This window comes from Zootoca vivipara, chromosome 6, assembly GCF_965207765.1.
Source record: "Zootoca vivipara chromosome 6, rZooViv2.hap1.1, whole genome shotgun sequence".
NCBI lineage: Eukaryota > Metazoa > Chordata > Lepidosauria > Squamata > Lacertidae > Zootoca > Zootoca vivipara.
This window is the reverse complement of record NC_142589.1, coordinates 63,080,099-63,095,765: the sequence shown is the minus strand read 5'-3', so window position 1 is coordinate 63,095,765 and position 15,667 is coordinate 63,080,099. Positions and strand designations below refer to the sequence as shown.

Sequence of the window (15,667 nt, the reverse complement as noted above, 5' to 3'; positions counted from 1 at the left end):
TTTTCCGTTGGGAGCCACCCAGAGTGGCTGAGGAGAAATAATAAAATTGTTGTTGTTGTTGTTGTTGTGAAATGGAGAATTCCAGAACTGCTTTCAGTGTAAGAATGAGAGAAGGAAGACAGACGTGAAAGCAGTTTGCAAGTTTATGGCCCCCATTCATGATATTAAAAGTAATAACCAGCTAGAAATGTTTGATGCATTTCCGTTGTTAAAGTGATAAGCTTCAAAATACCATGGATAAATGATTAAGCACACTTTCATTGGGAGTGGCAAGTATAGGAAATACAATATTATACTATATTAAAAGATAGAATTATTTTGTGTGGGGGGGGAGGAAAAAGGAAATGCAGAATACCTGTCTGACCTTTACCATTTTAGAAACATATTAACTTTCTTGCAGGTTCCAGTAAGACACAAGTAAACAAAGGTGGAAGCACTAATTCCAGCAGGGCTGTCTTCTCTCTAATGCGAGTTAATATCTATATGAATCCACTGAGAGTGGTCATTAGTAGTTTTAGGGCAAGGTTCCATCAGTGGGCGGGTGACATTCGGCTCCATAAAGTGGAGGGCCTGCGTAGTCACAGTGGGTGAGATGGATGAGGAGAAACAAGCTGAGCTTGAAACCTGGCAAGATGGAGACCCTGTGGGTGAGTGGTTTCAGTGTCCCTGAGAAATGGGCCAACTGCCTGCCCTGGATGGGGTTGCACTGCCCCTGAAGGAGCAGGTTCACAGCCTGCGGATGCTAGGTCCATCTTTGTCACTGGAAGCCCAGGTAGCCTCACTGGCTAGCTGCGGACAGCATGACAGAAAAGACAGTTCCCGGACTAGGAAAGCTTGGCCCCAGAGGTTCAAGCTTTTATTACTTCAGGATTGGATTACTGCAATGTGCTCTACATGGGGCTTTGCTCAGCAGTGAGACCCTGTCAGCATCTAACGCCTTTGCTCAGAGACCTGCCTGCACGGATTGCCAATTTGCTATTGGGCCAGGTTCAAGCTTCAAGGTGTTACTATTAGTATATAAAGCCCTTAACAGTTTGGGACCCGTTTACTCTCAGGAACGCTCCCCCCCAATATATATATCCAATCAGCCATTTTGATCTGTGGAACTGGTACTGTTAACTCTTAATATTTTAGTGTGGCAGCACCTTCACTTTAGAACTCCCTGTCTATTGCCATTATTCAGGAGTTTTGTTGACTCACTTTTCCAATACTAATGCACTCACAGTCTTCCCGATTACAGCCCTAGCTTAATAATAATAATAATAATAATAATTTTATTCCCCAGCTCCCAATCGAATATTAAAACAATACAGCATTAATGCCAAATATGACCCATGGTTGAAAATTGCCTTGTCAAACATGTCAATATCCCTACATAACCTCCCTTGGCAGCCAAAGTGAGCAGAATAGAGGCTTACCTTGAGGTCGAGGACATCCCGTCCTTTGCTCTCTCCTATTAAAAGCTCCTGCAAAAATCAGGACTGGAAAACTAAAGGACTCCGCTTGAAACCTTGAAAAGCTGTTGCCAGTCACAGCAAATGGGTTCACACTGTCCATCTAAACTACTAAACAGCCATGGCTGTTCCCCTGTTCCCCAAAAAGCATTCTGGGAGCTGTCATTTGCTAAGGGTACTGATAGCTGTGAGGAGGCCCCGATTCCCCTCACAGAGCTACAGTTATCAGAGCGGTTCAACAAACAATTCCACTTTATGGGGAACTCTGGGAATTGTAGGTTTGGGAGGTGAATACAGCTCTTGGCACCATTAACAAACTATAGCTCCCATAATTCTTTGTGGGGAGTCATGACCGTTTAAAGTGGTATTATAGTACATTGAATGTATGGCGAGAATGTGGCCAGAATTAGGCTAGAGGGGACTGCTTCATTTAACTCAAGACAAAGCCAGACATATCCATTCTATTCCAACTGGCAGTGGTGAACTTTAGGTGTGTTTTATTTGCACACTGCTTTGAGAGCTCTTTGATCAAGTAGCTAGCAAGCAAATAAATAGCTAGCTGCAGTTTCAATATTTGAGTATTTTGTTGAATAAACCAGGTACTTTGGGCTGGATTGTATTATTATTAATTATTATTATTATTGATTTTGGCCTTTGTGATTTGAAATTTCCTGCTTCTTAGGCATCCTTAGTATGGACAGTAAACCTTTTGCCCTAATAGAGCCTCTTCTCTATTAAAAGCCCTCACCTATTAAAAGCTTGAAAGGATTTTGGAAGCAGAATAATCCCTCATGCAAAATAAAGAGACACACCATCACCCATTTAGCTGCTTAATTTTTGCTTTACTCATTCCCTTTGGTTGCTTTCTAGGCCTCAAATGGGATCTCTTTAGCGAATCTTCATCTCTGTGCGTTGGTAGGAGGTGCCAACGCCCTTGCCAGTTGCCCAGTCAATGCCATAGACCTGCCCTTTCCGATCACCAATTGGATAGCCTCCGTTCAGGTTGGACGTATAGCAGTTGACATACCACCAAGCCCCATGCACAGTGACAGCGCAGTTCTGTGTCCCGGTGTCACTGTCACTGTCATGGGTGGAAAAACGCTGCCCTCTGTGAACGGCCATGGAGTCACCTGCAGAACAGAAAGAGGTGGTGTAAAAGGGCTCTCTTTTGTCCTTTGTCTGCTGCCCATTACATTTCTCTCCCCCCCCCCCAGGGTCAAAGTGCCTTTTCCATGTCCGTAGGCTCTGGTGGGCTCATCTGGCTGAGAGGAGAAGCAGCCCTTTGATCAGCATTGAGCGGCTGCTGGGTGTGAGAACGACCACTTTAATTTCCCACAGTGCCCCCAATGCAGTACTGCTCCAGGGCACTGTAGGAAATTTAAATGGTAGCTCTAGGCACAGGGGTGGGGGCAGGTAAGGTACCAGGGATGCATCCTGTCAGGAGCTGGAGACCTGGCAGCTCCTAGCTAAGTCACTTAAATATGCAGATGGAGTGCAGAGAAAAGAGAAATTCCTGATAACTGTTTACTGAGGAAATTGAACAAAAACAGTGTACAGTGGAACCTCGGTTTATGAACACCTCAGTTTATGAATTTTCGGTTTATGAACGCCGCGGACCCATCTGAAACGGATTAATTCACTTTCCATTACTTTCAATGGGAAAGTTCGCTTCAGTTTATGAACGCTTCAGTTTATGAACAGACTTCCGGAACCAATTACACCCATGCTTCGGGTTAAGTACGCTTCAGTTTGAGTACTCCGCGGACCCATCTGGAACGGATTAATCCATTTTCCATTACTTTCAATGGGAAAGTTCGCTTCAGTTTATGAACGCTTCAGTTTAAGTACTCCGCGGACCGTCTGGAACAGATTAATCCATTTTCCATTACTTTCAATGGGAAAGTTTGCTTCAGTTTATGAACGCTTCAGTTTATGAACAGACTTCCGGAACCAATTGTGTTCATAAACCAAGGTACCACTGTATAATGTGAGGAGAAAGGAACAGAGGGGTTTTGTCTTTCTTTCGGCAGAAGCCTTGTACATGGCAGGGAGACAGTCAACCAAACATACAGAGCAACATAACCAATCTGAGCATGTGCTGCCTCAGCAAACATCATGCTGCTCTGCCTGGTTGCTAAGCCACAACTCCCCTCTTGGCTAGCTGGCTTTAACAGTAACAGAATTAACCCTTTAGTTGCACACAGAATGATCTCTGCTGTTACACTTCCAACAGCAGCCATTGCTGGAGTGACGAAACAGCAATTTTAGGCAAATCAATCGACCTGTCAAGTCACCATCTGATGTCAGGCACAGAGATCCGTTATCTCCAATCTATGCACTAAATGCCTCTGACCAGGTCCAGTTCCCCACTCCTAGTTTAAAGTGGCATGTGAACCAGGCCACAGTGCGTGTGGAAAGCAGGTTTGAAGTCCCTCACCTGCAGAGCCACCCAGGAATTGCCCCAGGACAAGCTGATACTTCTCCTCTTCTCCCTTGAGCTGGAAGGACTGGTAATGAGCAAAGGTTTTATGGCCATCAAAGTCTACCAAGTCCACACGCAGCTGGAGCTCCCCTAAGGAAAAGAGGACAGAAATTCAGCACAACTTTGCCTTTTGCACTTGAAAAACTTATGTGTGATGTGGCACAAGAAATATTTCCAAAGCAGCCTCTAGAAGGTTGTCCACAATGGGACGTGGCCCTCAGGCTGAAAAATGGTTCCTGCGCCTTTCATATCAAAACACATCACTGGGTGTCTTAAAGTTTTGAACTGGGGGCTGCTATCAGAAGAGTAGGGTGGAAGAGGGTAGTGGAGACATTGTATTTTTAAATCCTGCACAGATAGGATGCTGCAAAATAAATCCAGTATTATTGTTGTGATGGAATAAAAACACAGCTCTCTTTTGCCTCCTGGAGGCTCACAATAGCATAGCAGGTCCATGCTACTGGCCTGGAAAGAATGTTTGTCCAGAATCCAGATAGGTTTGTCATTGGTATGAGCTTTCGTGTGTGTGTGCATGCACACAAAAGCTCATACCAATGACAAACTTAGTTGTTCTCTAAGGTGCTACTGGAAGGATTTTGTTTTGTTTTGTTTTGACTACGTCAGACCAACACGGCTACCTACCTGTTTCCAGATAGGGATAGGCAAATATGTCCTTTCTGGTTTCTTTTAGATTTCCAGTCTTAAGTTCAGTTCCCCACATTTTTACATCAGTTTTAAATGAATGAATGCATTTGTGTGGAAATACACACATTTATGCACACTATTTCCCCCAATTAATGCCCCTTTGTACGTTGTTTCTATGCAGGCACGTCCAACTCCCAAGAGACTGTGATCTACTCCCAGTATAAAAAACTGGCAGTGATCTACCCATTGTCATTGGAGGGAAGAGGAGAGTGCGTGGGGTGCATGTGTGGAAGGAGGTGGCTGACTGGACGCGGGAGGGGGAAGGGAGGCAAAAGTTCTCTCTCTGAGGAGCCAATCGGCTTCTCCCCCCCCCCGCCCAAGCCAGCCGTTTCTCTCCCCACCCCCATCAATGGGAGCAGTGCAGCTGATGCAGATCCCAATCGCACCTGCCCTCCCCACCATTCTCCGCCGCTGGGAAAACTGGGCAGTTGACATTCCTTGCGCTTGTCGCCTGTCCCGGCCTTCCCTGCTGCAGTGGTGGCAGCAGAGGAACTCAGCACTGGGGCTACCACTGCAGCAGTGACGGCCAGGCCGGGTGACATTCCTCACACTTGCCGCCAGCCCAGCCTTCCCGGCGCCGGCGGAGGGACCCAGTGCTGGGGTGGCTGCTGCAGCCAGGCTGGGTGACAAGCGAGCAGGCAAGGAATATCGCCGTCCCCCCGGTGCTGGGTTCCACCGGAGGGAAGGCTGGGACAGGTGGCAAGTGCAAGGAATGTCGCCCAACCCTGCTTTCTCGGCAATGGCGGTGGAACCCAGCATGGGGGGGGGCAGCAATATTCCTTGCCCACTTTATTTAATCTAGTGGTCAATCGCGGTCAACCACTTGGACATGTCTGCTGACTAATACATTCATTTGTATGCAGACTTTACCCTTGCACATGCACTTTTTGTACACATTACTTAGCTGGATAACTGCACTGCAAAATTCAGAGAAGTGTGAACTTCAAGGTATGGCTGTGCTCCAGTTCACATATAGTTTCAGAAAGCGCAGATTGGGCAACTTCAGCTTTCATTGTAAACCAAATCTAATTTCTCCCCCACCCTTATCCCCAGATCAAAGGCGGGGTTTCGTTACCCTCCCGTGTCAGGAGATGAATGTTTTCGTTGCCCAGCCAGAATTCTGATAGCTGGTTCCCAAAGCCTTTCTTGTAGTCATTCCAGGTACGGTAGAAATCAACAGACCCATCCAACCGCTTCTGAAACACCTGAGAAAGAGATACAGAAACAAATATAGCAGAAAATGAGTACACCGCCTGTAAATGTATTGTCTTCTCATTCAGTCTCTCACATCCAGTGTTTGAGTGGCAAGGGCTATGGCCTTCTACGGGAGTTGTTGCTTGACTTCACATCCCCGCACCCCTAGTTATTGACCACGCCTGATGGGGCTGCTAAGAGTTCCAGTCCAGCAACATTTAGAGTGCAAGAGGCTTCCCACCCTAGGTTTCACAGGCATGCATGCACAGTATCTGCAGGAGTGCGGACCTGGAAAATGACATCCTGGATTTGGGCTGCATTGTGTTGGAAGGTTTAGGTAGGGGATTTTTAAGGCGGCCAACCTCTGGCCTAGGGAGTGTTTGTGTTTTTATTTTAATCTGCTGGTTAGCGGGTTGGAAAAACTGCCGTGTTCTCATGTTAGCGTAATGCCAAAGTTTTCCATTGCTGTTATTGTGTGTGTGTGTGTGTGTCTCAGAGAGAGAGATAGCTTGCTTTTCCCATGTTGTATGGAATGTTAATGTTTTACATGAATTTTCTTCTCTATGTTATTTGTGTATGTGTTTTTTTTAAAGTGCAAATTACCTGGAGACCATTTAGGTGACAAGCTACGAATAAGTTTAATAAATAAATTATCAAACCCAATGGGAGCAAAAATCCCAATAGCAATACAGGGCTTTGTCCACTGTAGTAGCACTGCCTTCAGCTCAAGGCAGCCACTCACCAGCCAGCCCCCTCCATCGGTATCCATGTCACAGAAGACCCTCAGGGGCCGGCAGCCCGGCAGATAGATGGTGTGCCAGCCGCTCAGGAACTCCCCCTTGCTCAGCAGCTCCTTGCAGCTTCTTGGCGCTGGGAGAATATGCCAAATGACAAAAGGCAAGACGAAAGGCAGGAAATGTAGCAAGCTAGGAATACCACCATAGCTCCCAATTAATGTCATTATATGATGATTATTTATACGCCACTTAATGCCAAATTAGGTGTCAGAGGTTCTTGTGACTACTCTAGAGTAACGACGCTCCACATGCTTGTCTTTCAGCAGTTTTTATTAGTGCAGGCTATTTACAGTGAGCTGGGTATGTACAACATGTCTGCTCAGTCCGATGCAGAATACAGCGTGACCTTCTCCAACATAGTAGCCTCGGGACAGTGAATCTCCTCCCTCTCTTTCTCCTGCGTAATTCCGGAACCGGAGGAAGGGGTCTACGCTCCAGGCTTTCACTTTCTCCCTTCTCCCCCTCCCTTTCCTCACTCCTGTGTGGCCGGGGCTCTCTCATGTTGCTGGAGCCCTGGCCCTCTCTCTCCATTCCCTCACTAGCTTCCTCAGAGCCCTCGCTTCCATCGCTACTTGGGGAGGAGCTACTTCTGATGCAAGGGGGCGGTTCTCTGTACTTTCCCCCCCTTACATTAGGCTTCTAAGCTGTTTAAAGTATAAAAACCAATGAGAGAAACATTCAGATACAAACATATTGAATAAAAACACATAATAAAAGTATCCAATTAAACACCAATTAAATAGGTCGAGAGGTCAAACAGTTCAAAAGCCAGCAGAATGCCAATACAGATGGGGGCCTCTCTTATTCAGCAGGGAGATAATTCCATAACATCAGTGCTACCAATGAAAAAAAACCTGCATATATTGATGACAGGGCATTAAGACCACTCCATAGGTTCATTTTAACTTGTTTATTGCAGCGCTTCCCAAAGAGGGTGGTACCACCCCCGGGGGGATGGGGGAATTACCTAGGGTGGAGAGCGCTGGAAGTGTGAATGAGATTTTGAAAAGCTGGTATCACTGGTTCAAGTTCATTGGTTTTGTTGAATTGTCTAACTAATTGGTTTTAATTGGATTTTGAATGAATGTGCAATTAATTGTGACTGTTGTGAATTTGATTACAGTATGTTATTATCTTCCCTATTGGGCTGTCCAAACCACTATTCTTAATAAATATTTTTATAGGATGGGGTAGGGAGCACTGGGGATGAGTTTGTGGCAGTGGACAAAAAAGTTTGGGAGCCACTGGTTTAATGTAATATTACTGTTGCTTACAACACAGTTTAAAGCTCACTTTCCCCACATTGTATACTATAAAATGTCCACACAAAAGCTGGCATTCTCATTTTGCTATTTGTGTTTGTGAGAGTGATCTTGTTTAGTCTGTCTGCTTTTAGCCTAGAAGTGTTACAACAGGTCGCTAATGCAGATTACAAATTTTACTCCACATTTTTAAACTGGCCCTTGGGTAAAAGAGACATCCTTTTATCTCTACGTTTTATAACACTTCTACATTTATAAGGCGTGTGAAACCTCCATTCACTGGGGCTTTTGAAGCATTTAGAAGCAGCCCCTGCTTTGCCTAATGATGTTGGGATTTTATTAGCAGCTCACTCGCGTTTCGTACCACGAAAAGGGAATGTTAAACCATATATAATGAATGAATGAAAGGAAGGAAGAAAAGCTGTGGGATTTCAAAGTCCGCATATGCCTTTGAAGAAAGGAGAATTGTTGGAGGCTTTGAAGAGCTCACAACGGGGCTCGCTTCCTTATCGTGGCAGTCCTGAGGAATTACTGTCACGTAAGCAATTAGGGTAGGCAACGTGGTGCCCTTCAGATGCTGCTGGACTACAATTCCCACCATCCCTGGTGGCACCATGTTGACTCCCTATGGCGTAGGTATTTGGGGGCAGTTTGTGGATCATTATATAGTACACTAGGATTGAAGCCCTACTTGCTTCACTCGCCAACCCCCTACACCCTCCCTTTCCAACTCGGCAACTGCAGCCCTCCTTCCATTGAACTTTGTCAACCCCCACTTTCCTTCCCGAACACCTGGCCAACCCCTCTTCCCACCCTTTGCACCACACAAAAGAAAACCTTGGACCCAGGGGTGTAGGAAGGGGGGTTGGGGGGGCAGTCCGCCCCAGGTGCCATCATGGAAGGGGGGGGGGGTTTGACAAATTATCAAGGAACAATTACTGCCCTGCTAGGGCGGTTCATAAAAAAAACCTCTTTTTCTTTTTAAAAAAAATGCCTACTCCAAAGGTCTTATCTTACTACATTAGGGCTTATATAGCTATATATGAAATTTCATCCATATCAGTTAATATCTTGACCCTCCTCCATGAGAATAGCTGTTTACTTGGCTGTTTTCCTATGTCGTGAAGGCTGAAATTTCAATTCAGTGGAGCAGGGTCAAGAAATTAACTGATATGCATGAAATTTCAGATATAGCCATATAATCCCAAGTTTAGTAAGACAAGACATTTGGAGCAGGCATTTTTTTTAAAAAAGTTTTTTTATAAACCGCCCTACTGCCCTACCCTCTGCTGGGCTTCCCTCCCCCACCTCCAGTCTCCGTTGTCGTGTATTTATCCATTGTGTGTCCTGGCTGAGGGTAAAAACAGAAGAAGGGTGGCCATGGGTCAGGGATGGTCTAGTTGAGATTCCTGCATTGCCCCAGGGGTTTGGCTAGATGACCCTCAGGGGTCTCTTCCAACTCTACAATTCTCTGGTGCAGGCTTGTGCAGAGTTTTAGGTACAAGTTGGATGCAAGGGATGCATAGGATTGCAGCCCATCTTATGCACTGTCTGCTCGGGAATAAGTCCCACTGATCATGATGAGACTAGATTGCTGCTGTGCAGTCCTGTTTTTTAATTAAATGTTTTCCTTTTCATATAATACACAGCATATGAAATCAAAATAAATAAAACCTCCCCTTCAGTAGTTTCAAGCACTACTGCAGGTTCCACATAATATCTGTACTGCATTGTTTACTGTGACGACAGCACCTGCACTTTGGAACTTCCCGCCTATTGCAACAAAGCACATGCCTTTGTTAGACTCTTTTCAGGCACCTGCTAAAAGCATTCTTCTTTAGGCAAGCATAGCTAGATGCTTAGGAAGTTGAAGTAATTTTAATTTTAATATTTTAGCTTTTGTATGTTTTAAGGTAGGGTTGTTAATTTTTCTTGATTTTACTGCTGTGGTGTTTTTTGTTTTGGTAAACCACTTTTCAGGTTTTTAAAAATAAATTTTATTGGATAAATAAACAATCAATATAAATAAAACAACACAAGCCAAAACACAATATATCCTGTAGATTTAAGCCTACTTGTTATCAGAGGCCCAGAATCCACATTCCTTTGTAAGAAAATATGAAATAACAGAACCATTTTTGCAGGCAAAAAAAGAGAGAAAACAAATCAATTGGAGGGTGACAAGAAATTTTCCACACTGGGTACCACCTGACCTTCCTACGCCTCTGCTTGGACCTCACCAGGTCTCTGCAGCTCACCTGGGCCCCTGCTGGCTTGCCTGCATCTCTGTTCTCCAGATCCCTCCCCTTTGCTTCACCTGGGTTAATTGCCTGAGCTGCTCACCTGCCTCTCCTCTTCACATCACCTTGACCTGCATCTCTGTCCACTGGTCCACCTGCCAGACAGCCCAGTAGCTCATCACACTGTAGTTCTCAGTGCCACCTGTCTGGGGCAAACTGAACTGCAACGTGTCAACATCCTTGCGATTTTATACATTAGAGTTTGAGGATTATTATAAAGTTGAGCCACTAGATGGCAGAGGGTGCATTTCCCGAGAGAAGCAAGAAAGAAACTCACCTGTTTGGCAGAGGGACAAAAGATATCCTGGATCACCTGATATTTAAAGAAAACAAACTTGTTACTAAGCAAATCGTAACAATACACTGAAGGCAAAATTATTCCAAAACCCACAATTTGTCAATACCTTGATTAGGACTCACCAAAATGTCACAAACCTGTGGCATGCTTTCCAGTTCTCTAGAACTCTTCATCAGGCGAGATGTCACCCATAAAGGGTGGGGTAGAGAGTTGAGGGAAAGGGGGGGGGGGAGTGTATAAAACCTAGGATGATGTTGTAGCCATGAGGTCAGCTGGTAGACCAAAGGGAGTCTGCAAGCTAAGTTCCTCAATCAAAGATTGCCATGTTTCTCTTTATTTCTGTTTTTTGGCATATCCAGGATCTGGGGTGTTTGTTTTTAAGAGGTGGGACAGATCCTACTCCCCTTACAGAGTTAGAACCCCCAGGAAACCCAGGACATCCCTTCAGGATGGCAAAGCTTCTCAATCTTTGCCCACAATCTTCATTTCTGTGGGAAATGATAGGAAATGAAGTATTTCACCCCCTATGCTAACGTCAGTGTCCACCTGAGATTAGGCCCTGTTTCAAGGATGGGGAGGCTCACATGTGGCCCTCGAGGCCTCTCTTTTCTGGCCCTCACCAGTCTTCAACAAGCTACACACCTTCTTTTATGCCTGGCTGAAATGTGTCCTTGAACTCCAGTGAGGAGTTTCTGCCTTGCCTGGAGGGAGGGAGGGAGGGATCTGTGAATGCGAAGAAACTGCTCTTCTGTACAAAAGTAAAATTCACATTCAATGTTCTGCTTACTTTTGGCTCTGGTCCTCCCCTCTGCCAGCAGGTGGCCCTGGAATTTTGCCCAGGTGTGGCCCATAGGCTGAAAGGTGATCTCTCAGCCCGGTAATCAGCCATGCTTCCTCAGAAATGGTTGGCCGTCTTCTAGCAGTGGAGACCTTTGTTGCCTGGGTGGGCCAGACCCTTATCTGACCCTGACCCCTTGGCAAGCCAACTTTCCCACTAGAGGTCAAAGAGAACAATTACCAGACCTTTAGAAGGCATCTCAAGGCAGCCCTGTTTAGGGAAGCTTTTAATGTTTGATGGATTTCTGTATTTTAGAATTTCTGTTTTTTTGGAAGCCGCCCAGAGTGGCTGGGGGAACCCGGCCAGATGGGCGGGGTATAAATAATAAATTATTATTATTATTATTATTATTATTATTATTATTATTATTATTATTAACCCACCTGTCAACCACCTGATGTCATTATGATGTTAGAGGACTGGCAGGTGGTTTATCCTTTCCACCTGCCACAGCACTTATCTCCTTGTTTATTTAAAAACATTTATAAGCCGCTTAATATTTAAGCATTTATAAGCCACTTAGAGATTTTTTAAAAATCTCTTAAGTGGTATACATTAAAATAAAAATGAAAGGATACATCCTAAAAACAATAAAACAGCAATATATGACAGCAAACACTCAAACAGGAATTAGCAGATCCAATCTTATGAGCCCGAGTAAAAAGAAGTGTCTTTATAAGACGTCTGAAACAACTGATGGTCACTGTTTCACATATGGCAGAGGGAAGGGCATTCCATAATACAGGAGCAAGAGGAAAAACTGCTTGTTTTCAGGTCACCATGATATTCTGTCATTGGGAACCACAGGTCAAGGAACTTTGCCATCCCTATATGCTCAACCCTTCCCTTTCTGTAGGGATCAGTTGCACAATCCAGTTCCTCCCTGATGCAGCAGGCTTGAAGTCACTGCCCATCAACTGACAAGCAGCGAGCAACCTCTCTCTCTGCAAGGATCAGCTGTGCTATCCATGGGGAACTTGCATGTGCAGCCGTGCCAGCTGCATCCCTACCTGCTCCACACCTGATGTTACATATTGACCCAGGTGTGGGGCAGGTGGGCATGGTTCGGGGGAAACAGCTCCACGGGCCAAATTGGGCCCTGTGCTGGGCCAAAATTGCCCCACGGACCAGGAGTTCCTTACCCCTGCTATGTTCAGTAAAAACTTACACCCCTGGGCATTATGCAGAGAACCACGATCCAGGACTGGCTGCTTAGTATATAGGGGTATAGGACAGGCCATGTGACACTGACAACTCTATCAGAGGAGAAAGTTTCAACCAGGGGGACATGGGGAAAGCAGCAAGGCAGGTGCTTCCATTGCCCTAACACCTGCTGTTTGAGGCAGTCACCTCCCTTTGCCTAATAGTAGTCGGCACTGCACCAGTGTCACAGTTCAAAGGTAAAGGTAAAGGTAAAGGGACCCCTGACCATTAGGTCCAGTCGTGACCGACTCTGGGGTTGCGCGCTCATCTCGCATTATTGGCCGAGGGAGCCGGTGTATAGCTTCCAGGTCATGACCAAGCCGCTTCTTGCGAACCAGAACAGCACATGGAAACACCGTTTACCTTCCCGCTGTAGCGGTTCCTATTTATCTACTTGCATTTGACGTGCTTTCGAACTGCTAGGTTGGCAGGAGCTGGGACCAAGCAACGGGAGCTCACCCCGTCACAGGGATCTGAACCGCTGACCTTCTGATCAGCAAGCCCTAGGCTCAGTGGTTTAACCCACAGCGCCACCTGGGTCACAGTTCAAAGGACAGTACAACTCCAGAGGGGGATGGAAATTAAGTGGGAAAGAAAAACCTTGTTTACTTTTGCTCAAGGCTTTGGAAAACCTTATAGCTTTTGTGTGTGTTGTGTGTGAAATTTCAGGAAACAGTCCTCTTTCTGCTTTCCCAGGCCCTGATGCCTTCCTTTCTAGCACTCAGGATTGAAACTATATATTGGGGTGGGGGTTCTGAACAGCTGGAAAATATGGCCCCCTTCATCCTCCTGAAATAATTCTGGGAGCTGAGTTATTTAGCCTCTTAGCTCACATTCCTCCAACCCTAGTTTATCTACCAGAAACTAAGGGCTTGAGCATACCTGTTCCCTCTTCCGTCTCCACCTCCCACAAAATCTCATCTGACACCTGAATGCTTTCAGAAGTTCAAAGGTCCTCATCAGACCATTTGGTGTTTTGCTTTTAAAAACAATCATTTACAAGCATATATATTTCTGTGTACCCAGGGATATGCCGACTTTCAAGTACGTATGTAGAAATGACTCACAAAAATGTAGAAACCACTCCTCCCATCATGAGCTTTGTATGATGTTCAGCATTCTCCAAGGGTGGAAGAGGCCATGGTTCATTTGTGGAACACATGCTTTTCATGCAGAAGGTCCCAGGCTCAACTATGGCATCTCCAAGTACAACTGGGGAAGACTCACCCCCCCCCAGCCTCCATATGAAATCTTGGAGAGCTGCCAATATGGAGCTAGCAGGACCATTGGCCTGGCATGACATAAAACGGCTTTACTTACTGGCAAGAAATTAAAATCTCTTACCTGGGCATCTGTTGGGATCACCAGTTGCCTCCATCCAGATGGGAAAACAGAGCAAGGCTGCAAAAACCCTGTAATGCAGCTCCAAATGCATGGTTTCCTTGTTCCTCTGTGAATTCACTCGTCTCCCTGTCCTGCTCTCCTTATATACTTGCTGGGACCGATGACACTACAGGCGGCTTATATTGGGAAGATTTCCCATCATGGTTCCAAATCAAGGAAGCAGCAATAAAGAACTTTTATTGGCTATTAATTTCCCATTCCCCAGAGGGTATGTGTAGAGGTGGTGAAGAGGTCAGGTTTTGCCTCACCCAAATAGCACAACGTGTCCCAGACTTCAAATCAATAGTCTCTTTCTTCCTTTAAAGGAAACTGTAACATACACAACTTTGCTTTGTGAGAAGACTTTCCCCTTCTATTTGCCTAACGAGTAGGGGTGAAAACAACATTCAGAAAAGGCAAATTTGATACTGAGCTCTTCCCCGTTTGCATGTTCATGAATGTTTGAGAGCCGATCAGGTTTCAAGTGACTGTTGGCATTTTCGCAGTAGATTTTTTTGCAGCACACACACACACACGAAACCCCCAAAAAACCCCAAAACTGAAGGGCAACTGTTTAGAAGATGGCATTATAATGTTGCAACTGTTTCTTGAACTGTGTATTCCCTTGAACTCTGTTTTATGGAGGTGCTAAAGGAGCCATTAACATTTGTTCTCGTGTTTCTTATCTGTTTTGTCTCTCCAGTGCATGAGGACAGGATTGTTCGCTTGGGGGTGGAGGGAGGTCGTAAAGCTTACAGGTTCTAGCCTAGCTTTATAAAGAAAACAAGAGGTCATTTCTTAATTGCGCAAGGATTCTCAATTCTCACTCTCAGTTCATCACCTCATGTTTTTCATTTCTCACATGGAAGAGGAAACAACCCAGAGACTTTTTTTTAACATTGTTGAGGACAGGCAGTAAATATTTTTACCCAAAATGTAAATATTACTGGATTTTGGGGGGTTCTATATTGAGCAAGTAGCTCTGGCAGCCATATGTAGCAGTAAGTCCAAGAGAACACCATGGGGGCTTGGCCTCCAAGCACAGGGAAGGGAAGAAAGAGAAAAGGAGGGAGGGGGGGGAAGGAGGAAAGGAAAGAGAGAGCATGGGGTGAGGGGAAGAGAGAATACTGTAAATTAGGAATGGAGAACATTTATCCTGATCCAATGCATGAATCCCAAGCCGGAATTAAGATTGCTGGAAGAAATATCAACAACCTCAGGTATGCAGATGACACAACCTTGATGGCAGAAAGTGAGGAGGAATTAAAGAACCTTTTAATGAGGGTGAAAGAGGAGAGCGCAAAATATGGTCTGAAGCTCAACATCAAAAAAACCAAGATCATGGCCACTGGTCCCATCACCTCCTGGCAAATAGAAGGGGAAGAAATGGAGGCAGTGAGAGATTTTACTTTCTTGGGCTCCTTGATCACTGCAGATGGTGACAGCAGTCACGAAATTAAAAGACGCCCGCTTCTTGGGAGAAAAGCAATAACAAACCTAGACAGCATCTTAAAAAGCAGAGACATCACCTTGCCTACAAAGGTCCGTATAGTTAAAGCTATGGTTTTCCCAGTAGTGATGTATGGAAGTGAGAGCTGGACCATCAAGAAGGCTGATCGCCGAAGAATTGATGCTTTTGAATTGTGGTGCTGGAGGAGACTCTTGAGAGTCCCATGGACTGCAAGAAGATCAAACCTATCAATTCTGAAGGAAATCAGCCCTGAGTGCTCACTGGAAGGACAGATCGTGAA

The 15,667-nt window shown here is 45.3% G+C and overlaps 1 protein-coding gene across 2 annotated transcripts; it reads right to left on the bottom strand.

The window, feature by feature from the left end:
• Positions 1-2,275: 2,275 nt before the first annotated feature.
• Positions 2,276-14,686, bottom strand: LOC118087284 (ficolin-2). 2 transcript variants are annotated; one of them, XM_035119804.3, is made up of 6 exons: positions 13,878-14,686; positions 10,472-10,507; positions 6,578-6,705; positions 5,717-5,846; positions 3,892-4,026; positions 2,276-2,584 (listed from the first exon to the last, which is right to left on the bottom strand). In XM_035119804.3, exons 1-6 carry the CDS (start codon positions 13,966-13,968, stop codon positions 2,343-2,345), a joined length of 762 nt encoding a protein of 253 aa, XP_034975695.2. In that variant the 5' UTR covers positions 13,969-14,686; the 3' UTR covers positions 2,276-2,342. The 2 variants fall into 2 exon arrangements, with proteins under 2 accessions (XP_034975695.2, XP_088528517.1); XM_088672391.1 differs by lacking the exon at positions 13,878-14,686 and adding an exon at positions 11,280-11,437.
• Positions 14,687-15,667: the final 981 nt, after the last annotated feature.

Excerpts from the sequence above, each read along its gene's own strand:
- LOC118087284 (XM_035119804.3), bottom strand. The coding sequence starts at position 13,968 with ATGCATTTGGAGCTGCATTACAGGGTTTTTGCAGCCTTGCTCTGTTTT. Across the intron at positions 6,706-10,471 it reads TTTGTCCCTCTGCCAAACAG|CGCCAAGAAGCTGCAAGGAG; the intron begins GTGAGTTTCTTT and ends ATATTCTCCCAG. Across the intron at positions 5,847-6,577 it reads CCGATGGAGGGGGCTGGCTG|GTGTTTCAGAAGCGGTTGGA; the intron begins GTGAGTGGCTGC and ends TCTCTTTCTCAG.